At 42.8% G+C, this 14,806-nt stretch overlaps 1 protein-coding gene across 1 annotated transcript in view; it reads left to right on the top strand.

Annotated features, from left to right (window-relative positions):
• LOC126334648 (ATP-binding cassette sub-family C member 4-like) overlaps positions 1-14,806 on the top strand; it is a 225,429-nt gene that overhangs the window by 67,203 nt on the left and 143,420 nt on the right. The window contains exon 7 of the mRNA XM_049997093.1: positions 1,183-1,339. Within this exon, the coding sequence (XP_049853050.1) occupies positions 1,183-1,339 (157 nt within the window). The remainder of the gene's footprint in view (positions 1-1,182; positions 1,340-14,806) is intronic.

Genomic DNA, 14,806 nt, shown 5'->3' with positions numbered 1-14,806 from the left:
CTAAGAACGCCAGCATTTCCTGCGTACATAAAAATCATGCGGACATCTATTGTCGTAATATAAATGCAATTGCCGAGACAATACTCCTCAGCATTTGTTCTGAATAATTCCACGTAGTTTGTGTGATATCTCATATTAGACATCTGTATTGATAGTCTGCATGTAAGCGAGGAAGAAGCGCTCCTTTGGTCCCGATGTTGTTTAGCGTGATGTAGCTATTTCTATTCTTCTTTTTTAAACTGTCTATTTGTATGAGGCCATTAATCTGATAATTAAAATGTATTTGATGAGTTAACCATCTTGCATCTCTCATGACAATGATAGTTGGAACTCACGTTTGCTATACATAGACATCACATCAGCCATACAAACTGTAAAGGAAAGGACTCTGCTGCGTGTTTTAAAGTAATGACATTTCTTCCACTTGTACTACTCTTCCATCTTCATTATCTGTGTAACTGGACTTCTAAACTCTGCCCCAATTGGATCATTGTCTCTGAGTGCTAAATTTTGTGCAGTTTTTTTAGTCGATGGTATCAGACACGGTCTCATAAGATTTCCACCTCAAATATGATGGTTATTTTGAGAACTGTTAGAGTAAGCTCAAATACTCGAAATGAGTCAATAAAGCAATAAGTGGTCGAAGCAAAATAATAAACATCATTGCGAACTTTGAGTTATTAGCCGTGCGGAAGGGCCGCGCGATTTGAGGCGCCAAGTCACGGATTGCGCGCTCGCTCCCACCGGAGGTTCGAGTCCTCCCTCGGGAATGGGTGTGTGTGTTGTTCTTAGCTTAAGTTAGTTTAACTAGTGTGGAAGTCTAAGAACAGACGACCTCAGCAATTTTGTCCTTTAAGAATTCACACACACTTATTTTTTAAAAAATCCTATAGTCTTCCATTTCCTTTGAATTAAAATGAGTCGCTCAGTGTAGGTACTTGCACTAGAGCCGGCCGCGGTGACCGAGCGCTCAGTCCGGAACCGCGCGACTGCTACGGTCGCAGGTTCGAATCCTGCCTCGGGCATGGATGTGTGTGAAGTCCTTAGGTTAGTTATGTTTAAGTAGTTCTAAGTTCTAGGGGACTGATGACCTCTGTTTTAAGTCCCATAGTGCTCAGAGCCATTTGAACCGTTTTTAAATTGCACTAGAGTGTTATTGTGAGTAACTGGCTTTGTTCACAGTGTACATGGGGAGACTGTCAGCGCGGTTCCGCAAGCGAGTGGCCGTCCGCACTGACGAGAGGATGCGCATGATGAACGAGCTGGTGCAGGGCATACAGGTGGTCAAGATGTACGCCTGGGAGAGGCCCTTCGCCAAGCTAGTGGCCACGGCCAGGAAGTAAGTGACAGCGCCACCATTTCGGAGAACAACAAATAGAAGCAAAGTACCAGCAGACCATTGCTTCAGCAAATATTACAGACCTTAAACTGTAAATGGAAACTCCTTTGTTCATCGTTTCATTTTGATATGTCGCTGTACATCAAAGTTATTAAATTAATTTTATTCGCGTCTATGAAATTTGTTCAGATACGATCTAATTGTGCAGGTTGTAAAAGGCTGGCGGTTGGAATGGAGGAATGTACTACCTATCATTGCTCTCTAATCCACCTTTTGGTTTTCTGCCCTCACGCTGTGAACACTTCTTCTCTTTTACAGGTCATTCATCACCTAATTGATAATTTAAGTGAAGAAAAAAATATTGTGGAAAAGTTACAGGCAAAGATAGTCAGTGAATAAGATTAACTTCGAATATATCGCCGAAAAAGACACAAATGTGAGGCAGTCGTGTCACAATGTTTTATAGCATGTGGTCGCAATTCTGAGAGACTTGACTAGTAGCCACCCTGCTGTAGCACAAAGAATGAAATACCAAGTACATTGATACGCAATAAAAACTTAACGACTATACGTCCAGTCCCTAGAGAGAGCGGGTAAGGTTCAATTGATATGAATCAAGAAGATGTGAAATGCTAGCCATGAATTCCGTATTACAAATACGGGATAGGGACCGAACGACAATGCTTACCACATTACGATCAGTGGAACTGTGATGCCGGATAATCGCAGTGCAAACGGTGTGATAGCACTGTGGCAACCTAAGTCGTTGCTGTAAGCTTCCTATCATGTGGACCAAACCGTGTGGTCTTAGTACAAGGTTGCTCCTGAGGTGATGGAAGGAAACATTTGCGCATAAAAATGCCAGTAACTTCCGATCTACCGCTTTCTGCGGAATGAAGTAATCCTCGATCAGCGAACGAATAGGACTGGAGAGCGGCTCGCAAAAAAATTTATAAACTCAGGCGCCACCTCCTATTTTGCGTCCACAGTTAGAAAATTTGTTCCCTTAGTTAACGAGACTGGGGTGGGACAGAACCACCGCTGCAGTCTCATCCCGGAGGGGCAGTGCGGTGCGGTCTTTTGACTTTCATGTTGAGGCACCTGTTCTCTGAATGAGGGAAGTATTATTGCGCTTACAACATGGTGTGGTTTCCGCTTGAAATATTAAGTGTAATAGCGCAACTCCTTTACAGAATTTCGCCACTTCCGTATTTTCTAAATTAATTTATATATAAATTACTTTGTCCTCTTACATTAATTGATTTATTTAGTTTTATAACTTTTTAATTAATAATTCATCTCGTCTAAGACTGCTATCAGTGAACTTGGAATTTGGCAAGGAATCTCAATCTGTGATTGAAACTACTAAATCAATTTTTCTCGGTGCTCTCTCTTTGTTATATGAAGTGGTCTCGACACTCGTTGTGAGCGTGGCACGTGCGTTACATAGCTTCGAAAACTATTCTTGTAACAAGTCCAAATGTGTATGCATACTTATAGAAAATGAGAAAATCAGTGACTTTATGAAAAAATTAAAGCAATATATACATGACATAAAGAAAATAAAGCTCATTAGTGTGAAAGTTATCCAATTTTAATGTCTTACAATTATGAAACCCATATATTCGATTATGTCAAAATAAGATAGTATTGGGACAAGGCTGTTTCTGGCACAGTCTGCATTTTTGCCAGATTTATCCAATATGGTGGCGATCATGTCGTCCAAGATGTGGCATGTAGATTTAGCAACAGTATATGACGTCATCCAAGATGGAGGTCATGACATCATTCAAGATGGCGGATTTTGGCGGGAAGTGTGATCAAATTCCAACAGGATAGTCCATCACACCCCTGTTATCTCTACTAACCAAAGAAAATCATGGGAAGATAGGCCACTTGGCCTACCTCCAATAACCTAAGTCAACCAACCACTGCTTCCTCCTATGAACTGGCACCAAGAGTTTGAATTTTGGCAGTAAAGTAATGTCACTTGGGGTTTCGCTACCAACCTAAGAAAATTGTGGAACCGCTACCTAGAGATTGCTGGGAAAAGTACTCAGCCTGCACTGGGCTGGTGGAGACAGGAAAGAGTATACTTAATTTATTTGTAGGAGCAATGGAGTATATTTATCACAGTGATACAGAACACATGCTCTGACATGCCCCACAGAATACAGACATGCAAACTACTCCTAAGTAACTCATGTTTAGTGCTCTATACACACGCCTGATAATTGTAAACCGTCAAAATAAAGCATTTCACAGCCTACAGACACGGAAACCACTCATAAATAATGCAATACATTTACGTCCAACCAGCCAAACAAATACTAAATTGTGAAAATAATAATCCATCTAAAAGACTCTACGAACATGCTTGCTAATCGTCAACTGTCTAAATCATGTCTTTATTTAAAGAATTCGAGGCAGCACCATCCATTGAATTGACTATGAGGTCCGGCCTACAACTGACGTAGTTCATATCGCCATCGCCAGAGGGCGCTACTGTGCCATTATGTGACAACACAAGTACAGTTATCCATGATGGTGGCAAACAGTCTGTTCACCATGAGGTCTAGTACTCAGTACCACTAGCAGAGGGCGCTGTCATCCGTTTCGCGAAGTAATCCAAGATGGTGTGGGGAAATAACGGGAAAAAGACTCTGGACACAATTCTTCATTTTGCAGACAGTCTCTCCACCACGACATTTAGAGTCCAACTGACCTAGTACACCGTACTACCAGGAGATGTTGCTGTCACCCATGTGACACAATTCAAGATGGTGGTCTGTAGGGGGAAAATGGCGTAAAATTACTGAGACTGCTCTGGGCTGCTGGGGAGAGTGAGGAAGGAGTGCACTATATTTATTTTGGAGCATTTTATTTAGGAATGGGGATTATTTATCACACTGATACAAAACACACGCTCTGCCATGCTCTGGGCTATCTCACACAGCCCACAGACCTGTAAACTACTTCTCAATAACGCTCGCCAGACGCATAAATAACTCCTAAATTAATGAAATAATTTCAGTACACACTTAAATAATGCAGCACAGTGGTGTGTAGACGTGGTCAGTACTCGTAAACTGTACAAATAATGCATAGCAGAGCCTACAGACCTGCTCGCAAAATAATGCAATCAACGTGTGCAATCACCATACGTCACTTGTGTCCATTAGAGCACACAGGAGGTAGCGGCAGCACCCGCGAAGTGACGTGGCCATCAGCTGTCAAACAACACACAGCTCCCCGCTCGGGTTCCACAAGAATGAGGCAGCAACAGCCCATTCATACTTGGTACCTGAGAAATACCTATCGAAACACGTGTTTACCTAGACACCACGGCTGACATGAACAGGCAGGAGTGCAGACGTTGCAGGCCAAGTGCACAGCAGTGAGCCGCTGCCAGATGCAAGTGGAACTTGATACAGTCACAGTTATACTGACGTCACAGAATTCCAAGACTCGACCACGCCGGTGTCATACTCAGACACCTCCAAGCAGCAGATTAGGCCGGGCTGCTTTCACCCTAACGGAAAATACGAACTGTGTCACTGATTCATTGCTGCGAAACGCCTGCATGGCGACTCGTCATCTAAAAGATTCTCAATGGTATTCTTATGTAACGTATCTTTGTAAAAAATAAGAGTCAAGTCGACATCTCGGGAATTGTATAGTGTCCCAGAAACAGTTAACGCTCACTTTCTTGATGTCTCAGCTTGTTTGCTCGAAAATTCTTACCTGAACAGAACCTGAACAGATCGCCATATTTCACTGACAATTAAATCATACAAACTACCACACATATCGTCAAATACAGAAAGACTCTTACGATAGGATACACAGTCATCCTCTCTAGCCAGGCCACAACATAAACCATAGCAGCTTTACAATGCACATTTTACACAACGTAAGCCACAGTAACTTTTCAATACAATATATACACATTTGAAGCAAAGAGTGCCGTTATCTTTTATATCTGTACTGCACCTGAAAAAAGTTATGGAGCACTGTCTGATATACTTTGATGCTTTATGTGTTAGAGAATTAACACTAAATGGACTTAATGCCCAGTCATCTATTCACGTTCGCAATGAGACTCACAGAGTGGAGAAGGGTTGGTTTAGGTATGAAACTGAAATTGGGGAGACATGCTGTCACATCATTGGTCGGTGTTGAAGTTAATGTAAAATTGCTAAAATTGTTACCACTATCAACTGTGATGTTTATTATTACAGTACGTCGGCGGTGTCTTTTCCATCCCATCTGTGCATTGCCGAGCTGTTTGTTGCTTCATAATGACTGACTGACAGTGCTTGTCTGAGTTGGGGAATGAGTTTTGCAGATGGATGTTATCTTATGAGGGTTGCTAGTACCGAAACAGTGCTCTCGTACATGGGTGCAATATGAGGAATCAGTCGAAACAGAAAGTAGAGTTATCAGCTATTCCTTCAGTGTGAGAGATGCGTCTAAATGGAGAGCACGTGAATGACCTTTGGACTGTAGTTTGGGGACTCTGCACAAAGCGAGCAAACTCTTCTGGTTTCCATATGTTGTAAGTTTCTTTTATTGAAAATCAGCCGACTTGTGGCGTGTTATTTTATCCACCGTAAGACACAGGAGGCAGTAGCAGCAGCAGTTTGAGATTTAAATTCTGTGAGGGACTGTGTATACCGTTAGGAATGCTAGGAGGGCTGCACACTGCACTATTCTGGGGAGTATTGCGACCTGCATCGGTGCCTAGATGGCTTATATATCAGATGAAGTTGGTTGAGCTTTTCTAGTTCGTAATTTTTCATTGTTGGGGGGTTGAGGATAACGATGATAACATGTTGGGCTGACTGATTTGAATGGGCGCGGATCTGCTTAGGGGTGTAGTATCTGTATCTTGTTTGGAGTCGTACCACATTGTGCGCATTTCGAGCGAATAGTTAAAACACGGTCCTATTGCAGTAACTCAGGTCATTCTGTTTCTACATGGGTTGCGGAAGGTGGTGGATATGACTTTCTCTGATGTATGCTTAGTTCTGACTTAAATTGGAACGATTACATGCGGAAAGCTGTAGAAATGGGAGCAGTTGCAAGATGCGTAGGGGGTGACTAAAACCATGTTGGGACTTTACTATAGCAGCTAGGTTCAGGAAAGGTGATTCGTTTCAAGATATGAGAGTGCCAGAAATATGACTGAAAAGTGGTTGTAATAATTAAAGCATTGTCAATAGGATCCAACGCACATATGTGCTGGAATGGAAAGACCGGATTCAAAAATATGGGCATAATTTCTAGCAGATAGCATAACACTAGAGATCTGAGGTGCTGGTGTGCATTTTCTTTTGCTCTCAATCGGCACATCATCTACTACTACTGTTTGCGTTCCTTCTCAATCAGTCATCGCCTATAACTCAATGGATATATGGCAGAACGTCTGATATGGTATCTAGACAGGATGCACTACAAATGCTATAGAATTATCTATTAGGGGGCGGTGTGAGGCATTTTCAAATACCGCTTACACGCCATATTCCTCAACCGAATAACTTTCAAAATAAGGTAATTTCATCACGAGGTTGCAACGTGAGCTGATAACACATATTCCTACCATCACCTTCACGGTATTTGTTCGGAAAAAACAACCTCATTCAGAGGTAATGTGGTACCACGGTTTGTAAAGGGGGTATAGCTTTTAACCTGGATACTTGTGTGCACTTCTACAACCAAGACTGCTTCTGACAGTAACATGCAGTAGTTGTTGGGATAGGGTTCTTTCTTTAACATGTGGCCGATTACTTCTCTCTTTCTAAGACACAGTGGTTGCACTTGCAAGAAAAATCTAAGAGACATGCCCATCCATCGTTGATTTTCGGTCAGTATTATTTTGTATCGTAGGCAATCAGTTATTGACGAAGTATTATACGTAGTAGTAGTGGTTGGCGCGTGATATTTTCGCATTTGAGCATCAGGATTATAATGTTTGTGTAAAGGCAATGACTATGTCCAATCGTAAGGATGATACAAATATATCTATTTCCAGAGCCACAGCCATCAAGAGGTGGTATTTCCGACACTTTGCGCATTGTCGAATGCCATCCAATTGAGACCGCTATTATTTAATTTTAAGTATAATGATAAAACATATATATGACTGGTTTTCTGGAATAATTCCGTGTATGCATGGCCTGTGGGGCGAATGGTTCACGTTTCCCATTAATGGCAGCAGCCGTCTGAGTGCATAGGCCTGTTGGAGTGTAGAGATGTATCCTCTAGACGACCGAATAGCGAACTAATACTTAGTATGTGTGAGGTGGCTTTCGTAATTAAGTGGAAATTTGAGATGATTGTGTATGGAGGTGCGTTGGCACTGGACTGTTATTACCTTCCTTGTTAATTGTTCAATTGACTGCTTCTGTATAATTCGCGCCTTTATTTAGTTGAGAGAAGATCGATGTGGTGTCTGCATCTAGCATGTGGAAGACACATTTGCCTGTTCTCTAGACAAGGGGATGACCTTAGTTGGCTTGTAAATTATAGGAATGGTTTGGAATCTGTTACATCACTGACACTGGTATTCGAGAGTGGAAATATGACTGTCCTCTACTTGTTTCTAGTTACTCAGTGGTTTACAGCACACTGCACATGATTAAAATTTGGGGTTTTGTAGAGAAATAATTTGCGGTCTATATCCTGGGAATTATGTTGGGCTAGCGATCGGTAGGCTGCTGCCTACTTCTTCGTAACGAGAAGTACCACAAAAATGGCATAATATTGTGGCAAAAATACATGTGTTCTTGCATTCGCCGGGTCTGGAGATGTCTGTAGAAAAGCGACCAGGTTCGGGTCAGAGAGAGTAACGCGTTTGTGGCAAGTTTCGACCTCGAGTCTGTAAAACACTTCTGAGAGCGACTTGGTTCGGGTGAGGGTGCTCAGATGGTTTTGTGTGGCGGAGGTTACGAATTTTGTGTTTACTACATCGACACGGTATGCGGAGATATATTACTGTGTTGTAGATCGGTTTCACAGACTAATATTCAAGCTCCTGTCCTCGGTGGGAGAGCAGTGTGACTGAGTAAGAGTCTTCCCATATTTGACGATATGTATGGCAATTTGGGAGGTTTAGTCGTTGGTGCAAACGGTGCTTCCCTAGGCCTGGGGAGCATCATGACACATAGCTGGTGTGAGTGTAGGCATACCATAACTTTTTCCGGTGCTGTACAGATATAAAAGATAACTACACTCTTTCTGTAAAATGTGTGTATATTGTATTGAAACGTTATTGTGGCTTACGTTGTGTAAAATGTGCGTATATTGCATTCTAAAGTTACTATGGTTTATGTTATGGCCTGACTAGAGAGGGTGACTGTGTGTCCTATCCTAAGCGTATTTCTGTATTTGACGATATGTATGGTAGTTTGTATGATTTAATTGTTAGTGAAATATGGCAAGCTGTGTAAAATCTCGTTTGCAGAAGGAAAACAGGCGGTATCAGTAATTCGATATGTAAATTCGATAAGAGCCAATCATAACGCTCGATTCATTCACATTATTTGTGCTGGGATATAAGAGCCTCTACACAGGAGAGGGAACGCTTGTGTAAGTTCCGAGCAGTGAGGGCAATAATTGAAAAACTGGGTTATTCTGTGTTATTTTAGTAAACAGGTTACGTTAAGGTAAGAACTTTCGAGCAACCAAGGTGGGACATCAAGAAATTCAGCGTTAACTATTTCTAAGACATTATACAATTCCCAAGAGGTCGACTTGACTGTTATTTTTTACAAAGACATGTTACGTAAGAATAACATTGAGAATATTTTAGATGACGAGTCGCCATGCAGGCGTTTCACAGCGTGTGTCAGTGGCACAGCTCGTATGTTCTGTTAGGGTGAAAGCAGCCTGTGCGAATCTATCATTAATGGTGAAGACAAGTGCTGTTCCGAGGTGTCTGCGTATGACACCGGCGTGATAGTGCATTGGAATTCTGTGTCGTAAGTATAACCATGAGTGTTACTGGTAAATTGAGTCACGTTTCACATGCGTCCCACGGCGGATCACGGCTGTGCTCACCCCTGGAGCTTCTGCGCTCCGCACATTCACATCAGCAGCAGTGTCTAGGTGAACACATATTTAGGTAGGAATTTCTCAAGTACCAAGTGTGAATGGGATGTTGCTGCCTCATGCTTGTGGAACCCGAATGGGGGCCTGTGCGTGGTTTGAGAGCTGATGGCCCCGCCACTTTGTGCTGGCTGCAACTACCTCCTGTGCACTCTACTGGACAGGGGGTGGCGGAGGATGCTTGGATATCATCGCTGCCATCTAGGATACATCTGGCAACAATGCAGACTATGCCAGAATCAGCCATTCGCAATACTTAACTTTGATTTACGTGTAATGTGAGTGAATTGAAGCAGGATTCAATAATCCCATGTCATCTGTTCACAGTTTTCTGACTGCTACCGTGGCCTTCAGGAGGTACAGTATATTTTACATCCAGCAGCCGTGCTCATGGTACCATTTGCCCAGGCGCTGAATGAGTCTCTGCAGGCTCGAATCGCTCTATGACTCTCTTATCTTTTCTTCAGATTGTCTGAGAAATGTGGTATCGGTTTTATCCAAGATTTGAAGTAGGTTAGTTACGACCGGCTTTGGAAAGATTTCCTTGTAAATCACTACATCATTTCGTACTTCACCTCGTGCGTCAGTAACGTTTGGTCAAACAGCTCCACAGAAACTCGAACTGAAACCCTACAGAATAATGGCAGTGCATCGACTGACCAATTCAGATACTATTTATTACTCAATATCCGTATCGCTGCTGACTGTAGCAGTCCATATATGACTGACACGTTGGACATAAAGTTGTTCAATTATCAAAAACACCACATAGTACAGTCAAAGATGTAATGGAAATGTTTGCTCTTACGCTGTCCACCAATGAATTCCTGCTCACATGTTTTCACACCTCGCAAAGGCTCTTGGTGTAGCTGATGATTTTCACAATTATAACGTTGGTTGTTCTGTGAGTTCATGTTCTCGAATAAAAACCTATATTTTTCACCTGAAAAAATTGTCAGTTGAGATACGTTTTGTAAAGCATTACATGCAGCATTACTTTACAAAGTTTTTATTTTCACAGTTGCAAATCTTAACGCCATTATCAAGTGATGTGTTGCATATGCTAAAGAACAAAGAACAGAACGTATCACTAGAATGATACTAAAATGTCACACATACTGTTGTAGTACATTACAAAACGGCGGAAATAACACATCACTTGCACTATGCTTCAGCACATGCCAGAAATTAAAATCCTCTGACATGTACACATGTCATCATAATGCCTGATCTTTATAATTGTAAGAATACAGCAACATCAAATGAGCCTAAGGCTATGTACTTCATGAAAATGATACAAATTACTTAAAATATTAGAAATATTGACACCGTTAACACGAATCGAGATGAATCTCTGTTCTTGTACACTGTTTGCATATGAACTGCAGTAGTTGGCGTGGGGATACATTCAGACGTCGTATTTTATTTTCTCTTGTCGAAGATAGTACATTCCAGCGAGAACAGTTGTAATCTCAGTGCATTAGCACCGTTTAACATTTTTTGGCATAACACAACTTTCTGTGTATTGATACAGTCATACAACACAAAGAGACGAGATAGGAAGTTTAATTATAGCACAGTGACGTAAAAGCGCAAATGTTATTCGTCCTAATGCACTTACAGCACCTTAGGTGGTCATACAAGTATCGCAGTAGTAGTATTTTATACTGCTTTACGTGGATATACTTTGCATGACAGCGATACATACATTCCAGTGCCACCGGCAAATAGAGCAACACGTTCGGAACCTCATTACAACAAGAAAACGCCGGGAGACAGACCTTTACACGGCTCAATGCTGCTCTCCCTGTAAACTCCTCCACCTACAGATCTGCTTTCCATCGCGTTACTTGTTCCCATTCCGCGCCACATGACCATCTTCTCCATAACGACTGCCCCCTCCCCGACAACCTCATTAAGGCCAACCACTATGCTTCCCACCTTTCTAAGGTCTTTGTTTATTTCCTTTCCCCCACAGTCATGGACTGCGCCGATACCTCACTCGCTCCAATTCTCCCAGTCTCCAATACGTGGGGCAGTTACCCACTCTGACATAAACACTCCAATCACAGCACAACACATTAAACTTATCCTCTGGGCAAAATGCAACACGGCCTCTGGTCGTGTATGTGTCACCTACTGCCACCTCAGAGAATGCTCCTTCTCCTTCCTGACTGCCCTTGCCGATTTCTACACCGTCATCCTCTCCACCGGCTTCTATCCCAACCTTTCAAAGACTTCCTCCATCCTCTTATTCCTCAAACCCTACAAAATCCCTTCAGTCACCTCTTCCTATCATCCCATCTGCCTCACCTCCATCTCCAGTAAGGTCTTTGAATCCATTCCCTCCCATCATATTCATCTCCACCTTAATCAACACCACCTCCTCCCCCTTATTGACTGTGTCTTCCAGCCCTCCTTCTCCACCAAAGACCAGCTCCTTAACCTCGACCACCTCCTCTCCATCCAAGTTAATTCCCATTGCTCCATCATTTCCCTCAACCTCCAAAATGGTTATGACCAGTTATAGCATCCTGGTCTCCTCTTTTAAACTACAAATCTATGCCCTGCCTATCACTTTTGTCCATCTGGTCTTTTCCATCCTCTCACACCATCCATCCTGTGTCACTCCCATATATTTTATCCCATTGCTGGCATCCTACAAGGCTCTGTTCTCTCCTCTCTGTTCTATCTCCTGTAGAGTGCCATGCACAAGCCACCCCCATCTGTACACTTCCTCCAATATGCTGATGACACCTCCTTCCTGGCTCTCTATCCTACCCTTTAATGGTCCCAACGCACACCCCAAACACACCTTGACCAGTTCAACACTTGTTGCAACCAGTGGTTCCTTTGTATCATCCCTCCAAGACCTATGGAATCATCATAGGCCACACTACCCACTTCTTCCGTCTCTATATTTATGGTCCTCCCACCCAGCTCACACCTACCCTGACATACCTTGGCCTCACCCTTGAATGTCACTTCATCTGGGCCCTTCATCTCCTGACCATCCAGGAGAAAGCCCATTCCTATCTCTGTCTCCTGAAACCACTTGTCCACCTCTGTCCATCTGGACATGGGGATTGCATCCTCCACACCTACAAATCCCTCATCCATCCTATCCTCTGTTATGCCAGCGTTACCTGGATCTCTTCCCGCCTCCCCCCCCCCCACTCATCTGTGCTTTTATAATACCCTCCAAATCCTATAATGCCACGTGCTCTGCCTTGCCTTTCATATATGCCTTTCATCGCCCACAGGACTTCTGTATGACGTAAATCCCTTCCCCCACCTCCTCGTTTTCCTCCAACATATCTGCATCCTTTACACTGTTTGCAGGCCTGAAGGCTTGATCCCCTCACCCCCTGGTGTCCTCCTTCCTCTCCAGCCCCCGCCTGTTGCCACTGTCACCGTATCCCTCCCTCTCTCCACCTCCACACCCTCCACCTCCTTCATCAGGGCAATTTCCAGCAACTGCCACTCCCAGATGATAAACTTCACCGTGACATCTACCGTTCCTACCAACTGTAAACTGGCTTTGTTCCGCCCTCCCTCGGGCTCCCTTTTCCTCTCCCCTCCTTCTCTCAGAGCAGTTTCTCCTTCCCTCCCTGACTCTCTGCAGCCGTTCCTCAGCTGTTTCCCTCTCCCGTCCTTCCCTCCCCGGCCCCCTTTGGCGCGGCCCCCACCCATCTCCACTTCTCTCCCCCTTCCATCACAGCCCATCCTCCCCTTTCTTCCCCTCTCCCTCATCTCCATACCCCTGGCTGATCCTCGCAGTTTGTTGCTCACTGGCAGTGTGCTACGTCAGTGGTGTGTTCAGTGCTGTTCTACAGTGACGTCAAGGCTGTGATTTTAATCATGTGCTGGACTTGTACATAGTATTGCTGTCCATGGCTATTATGTGCTACGGCGCCCATGGCAAGCTTTATGCTCGCGCCACGATTCGCCTTGTGTTCTTTTAAACATCACAGTGTGTGGTTTTTTGTGTACACTTTTTAGATTTTTATTCACCTCTGATACAAAACAGTTTCATGTTTGCACCTGTTACTGTCCTTCGTTTTTCCTTTTCAAATTATTACTCCTCTCTTACTGTCTCCCATCATCCACTCTTGCTCCACCGAGACCTCACATAAGTCCCTTCCTTATGCCCCCATTCTCGTTCCCTTCTCAGTGCCCGACCTTCTCCCCTTCAGCTACAGACAAACTTTTCCAGCGCAGGTCTTTTCAGTTTTAGTGACAGTGATGTGCTTCTTTACAAGATCAGTGTCTTACATCGCGCTTTAAATGTACTCTCAGTGTTTTTCATTTTACCTTTTTATTATTACTGTTTTACATTCAAAACCAGGAATCCTGTTCCTTGTGAACAAAAACATTCAAGTTTTATCTTTAAAAACTTGTATTTGATTTTAGGACAAATAATATATGCACTTTTACCTTATTCTCCTGTAAATAAAATTCCTAACTCGTTACTTTGTACCCTATTACTGTCTCAATACATAAAAAGTTGTATTCTGTTCAAAGAATCTAAAATCATACTACGGCACCATGATTAAAATTGTTGTCGCTCGAAACTACTATATTTCACAAGAGAAAAGAAAATACGAGGTCTGCATATATCTTCGCGTCAACTGCCTTGGATCATACGAGTATGTAAGTGGCGTACAACAACACCTGTTCATCGGGATTGTGTTAAGGATGACAACATTTATAATATTTTATGTAATTTATAGTATTTTCACGATGTACGGAGCCTCGCGCTCGTTTAATGCTGTATTCTTACAATTATAAGGCTCAGATACGAGATGACATTTGTACATATCGGAAGATTTTAATGCTTCACATGTGCAGAACCACAGTGTAAGTGATATGTAATTTCCACCAATTTACAATATACAGGAATCGTATGTAGGGCATGTTAATACCATTTTATTTGTACACTGTTCTTTATTTTTTAGCGTCTAGAGTTCAACACTCAATAATGGTATTAAGGCCGGATATGCAGTTGTGAAAATAAAAGCTTTGCTCAGTCAATGACGAATAGAACGTCATTTAAAAAGTTCTAAATGACTGTGAACCACAGACGGCAAGTTAATCAGTTACACTACCGATGTTCTGAATCCAAAAATGCTTGAGTTATATGGCTGTCGAAAGTTCGACGCATAAGACTTGTAAATTATGGCGGCTTCGGAAGGCAGGATTACGGCCAAGGGGATGTGGCACTGTATCAAAGTTCCTAACCGTGTACCTACTACCACACGTCCTATGAAAACGTTCTGCGTTTCTCTTCATTAGTTCACACCAAACCACTAGAAAAATGATGATAGGGTTGAATGATGCTAACACTGTCTTAAAGAA

This window comes from Schistocerca gregaria, chromosome 2 (genome assembly GCF_023897955.1).
Source record: "Schistocerca gregaria isolate iqSchGreg1 chromosome 2, iqSchGreg1.2, whole genome shotgun sequence".
In the NCBI taxonomy this organism is placed as follows: domain Eukaryota; kingdom Metazoa; phylum Arthropoda; class Insecta; order Orthoptera; family Acrididae; genus Schistocerca; species Schistocerca gregaria.
Note: the sequence above shows the minus strand (reverse complement) of the source record. Positions and strands in the feature narration are given on the sequence as shown.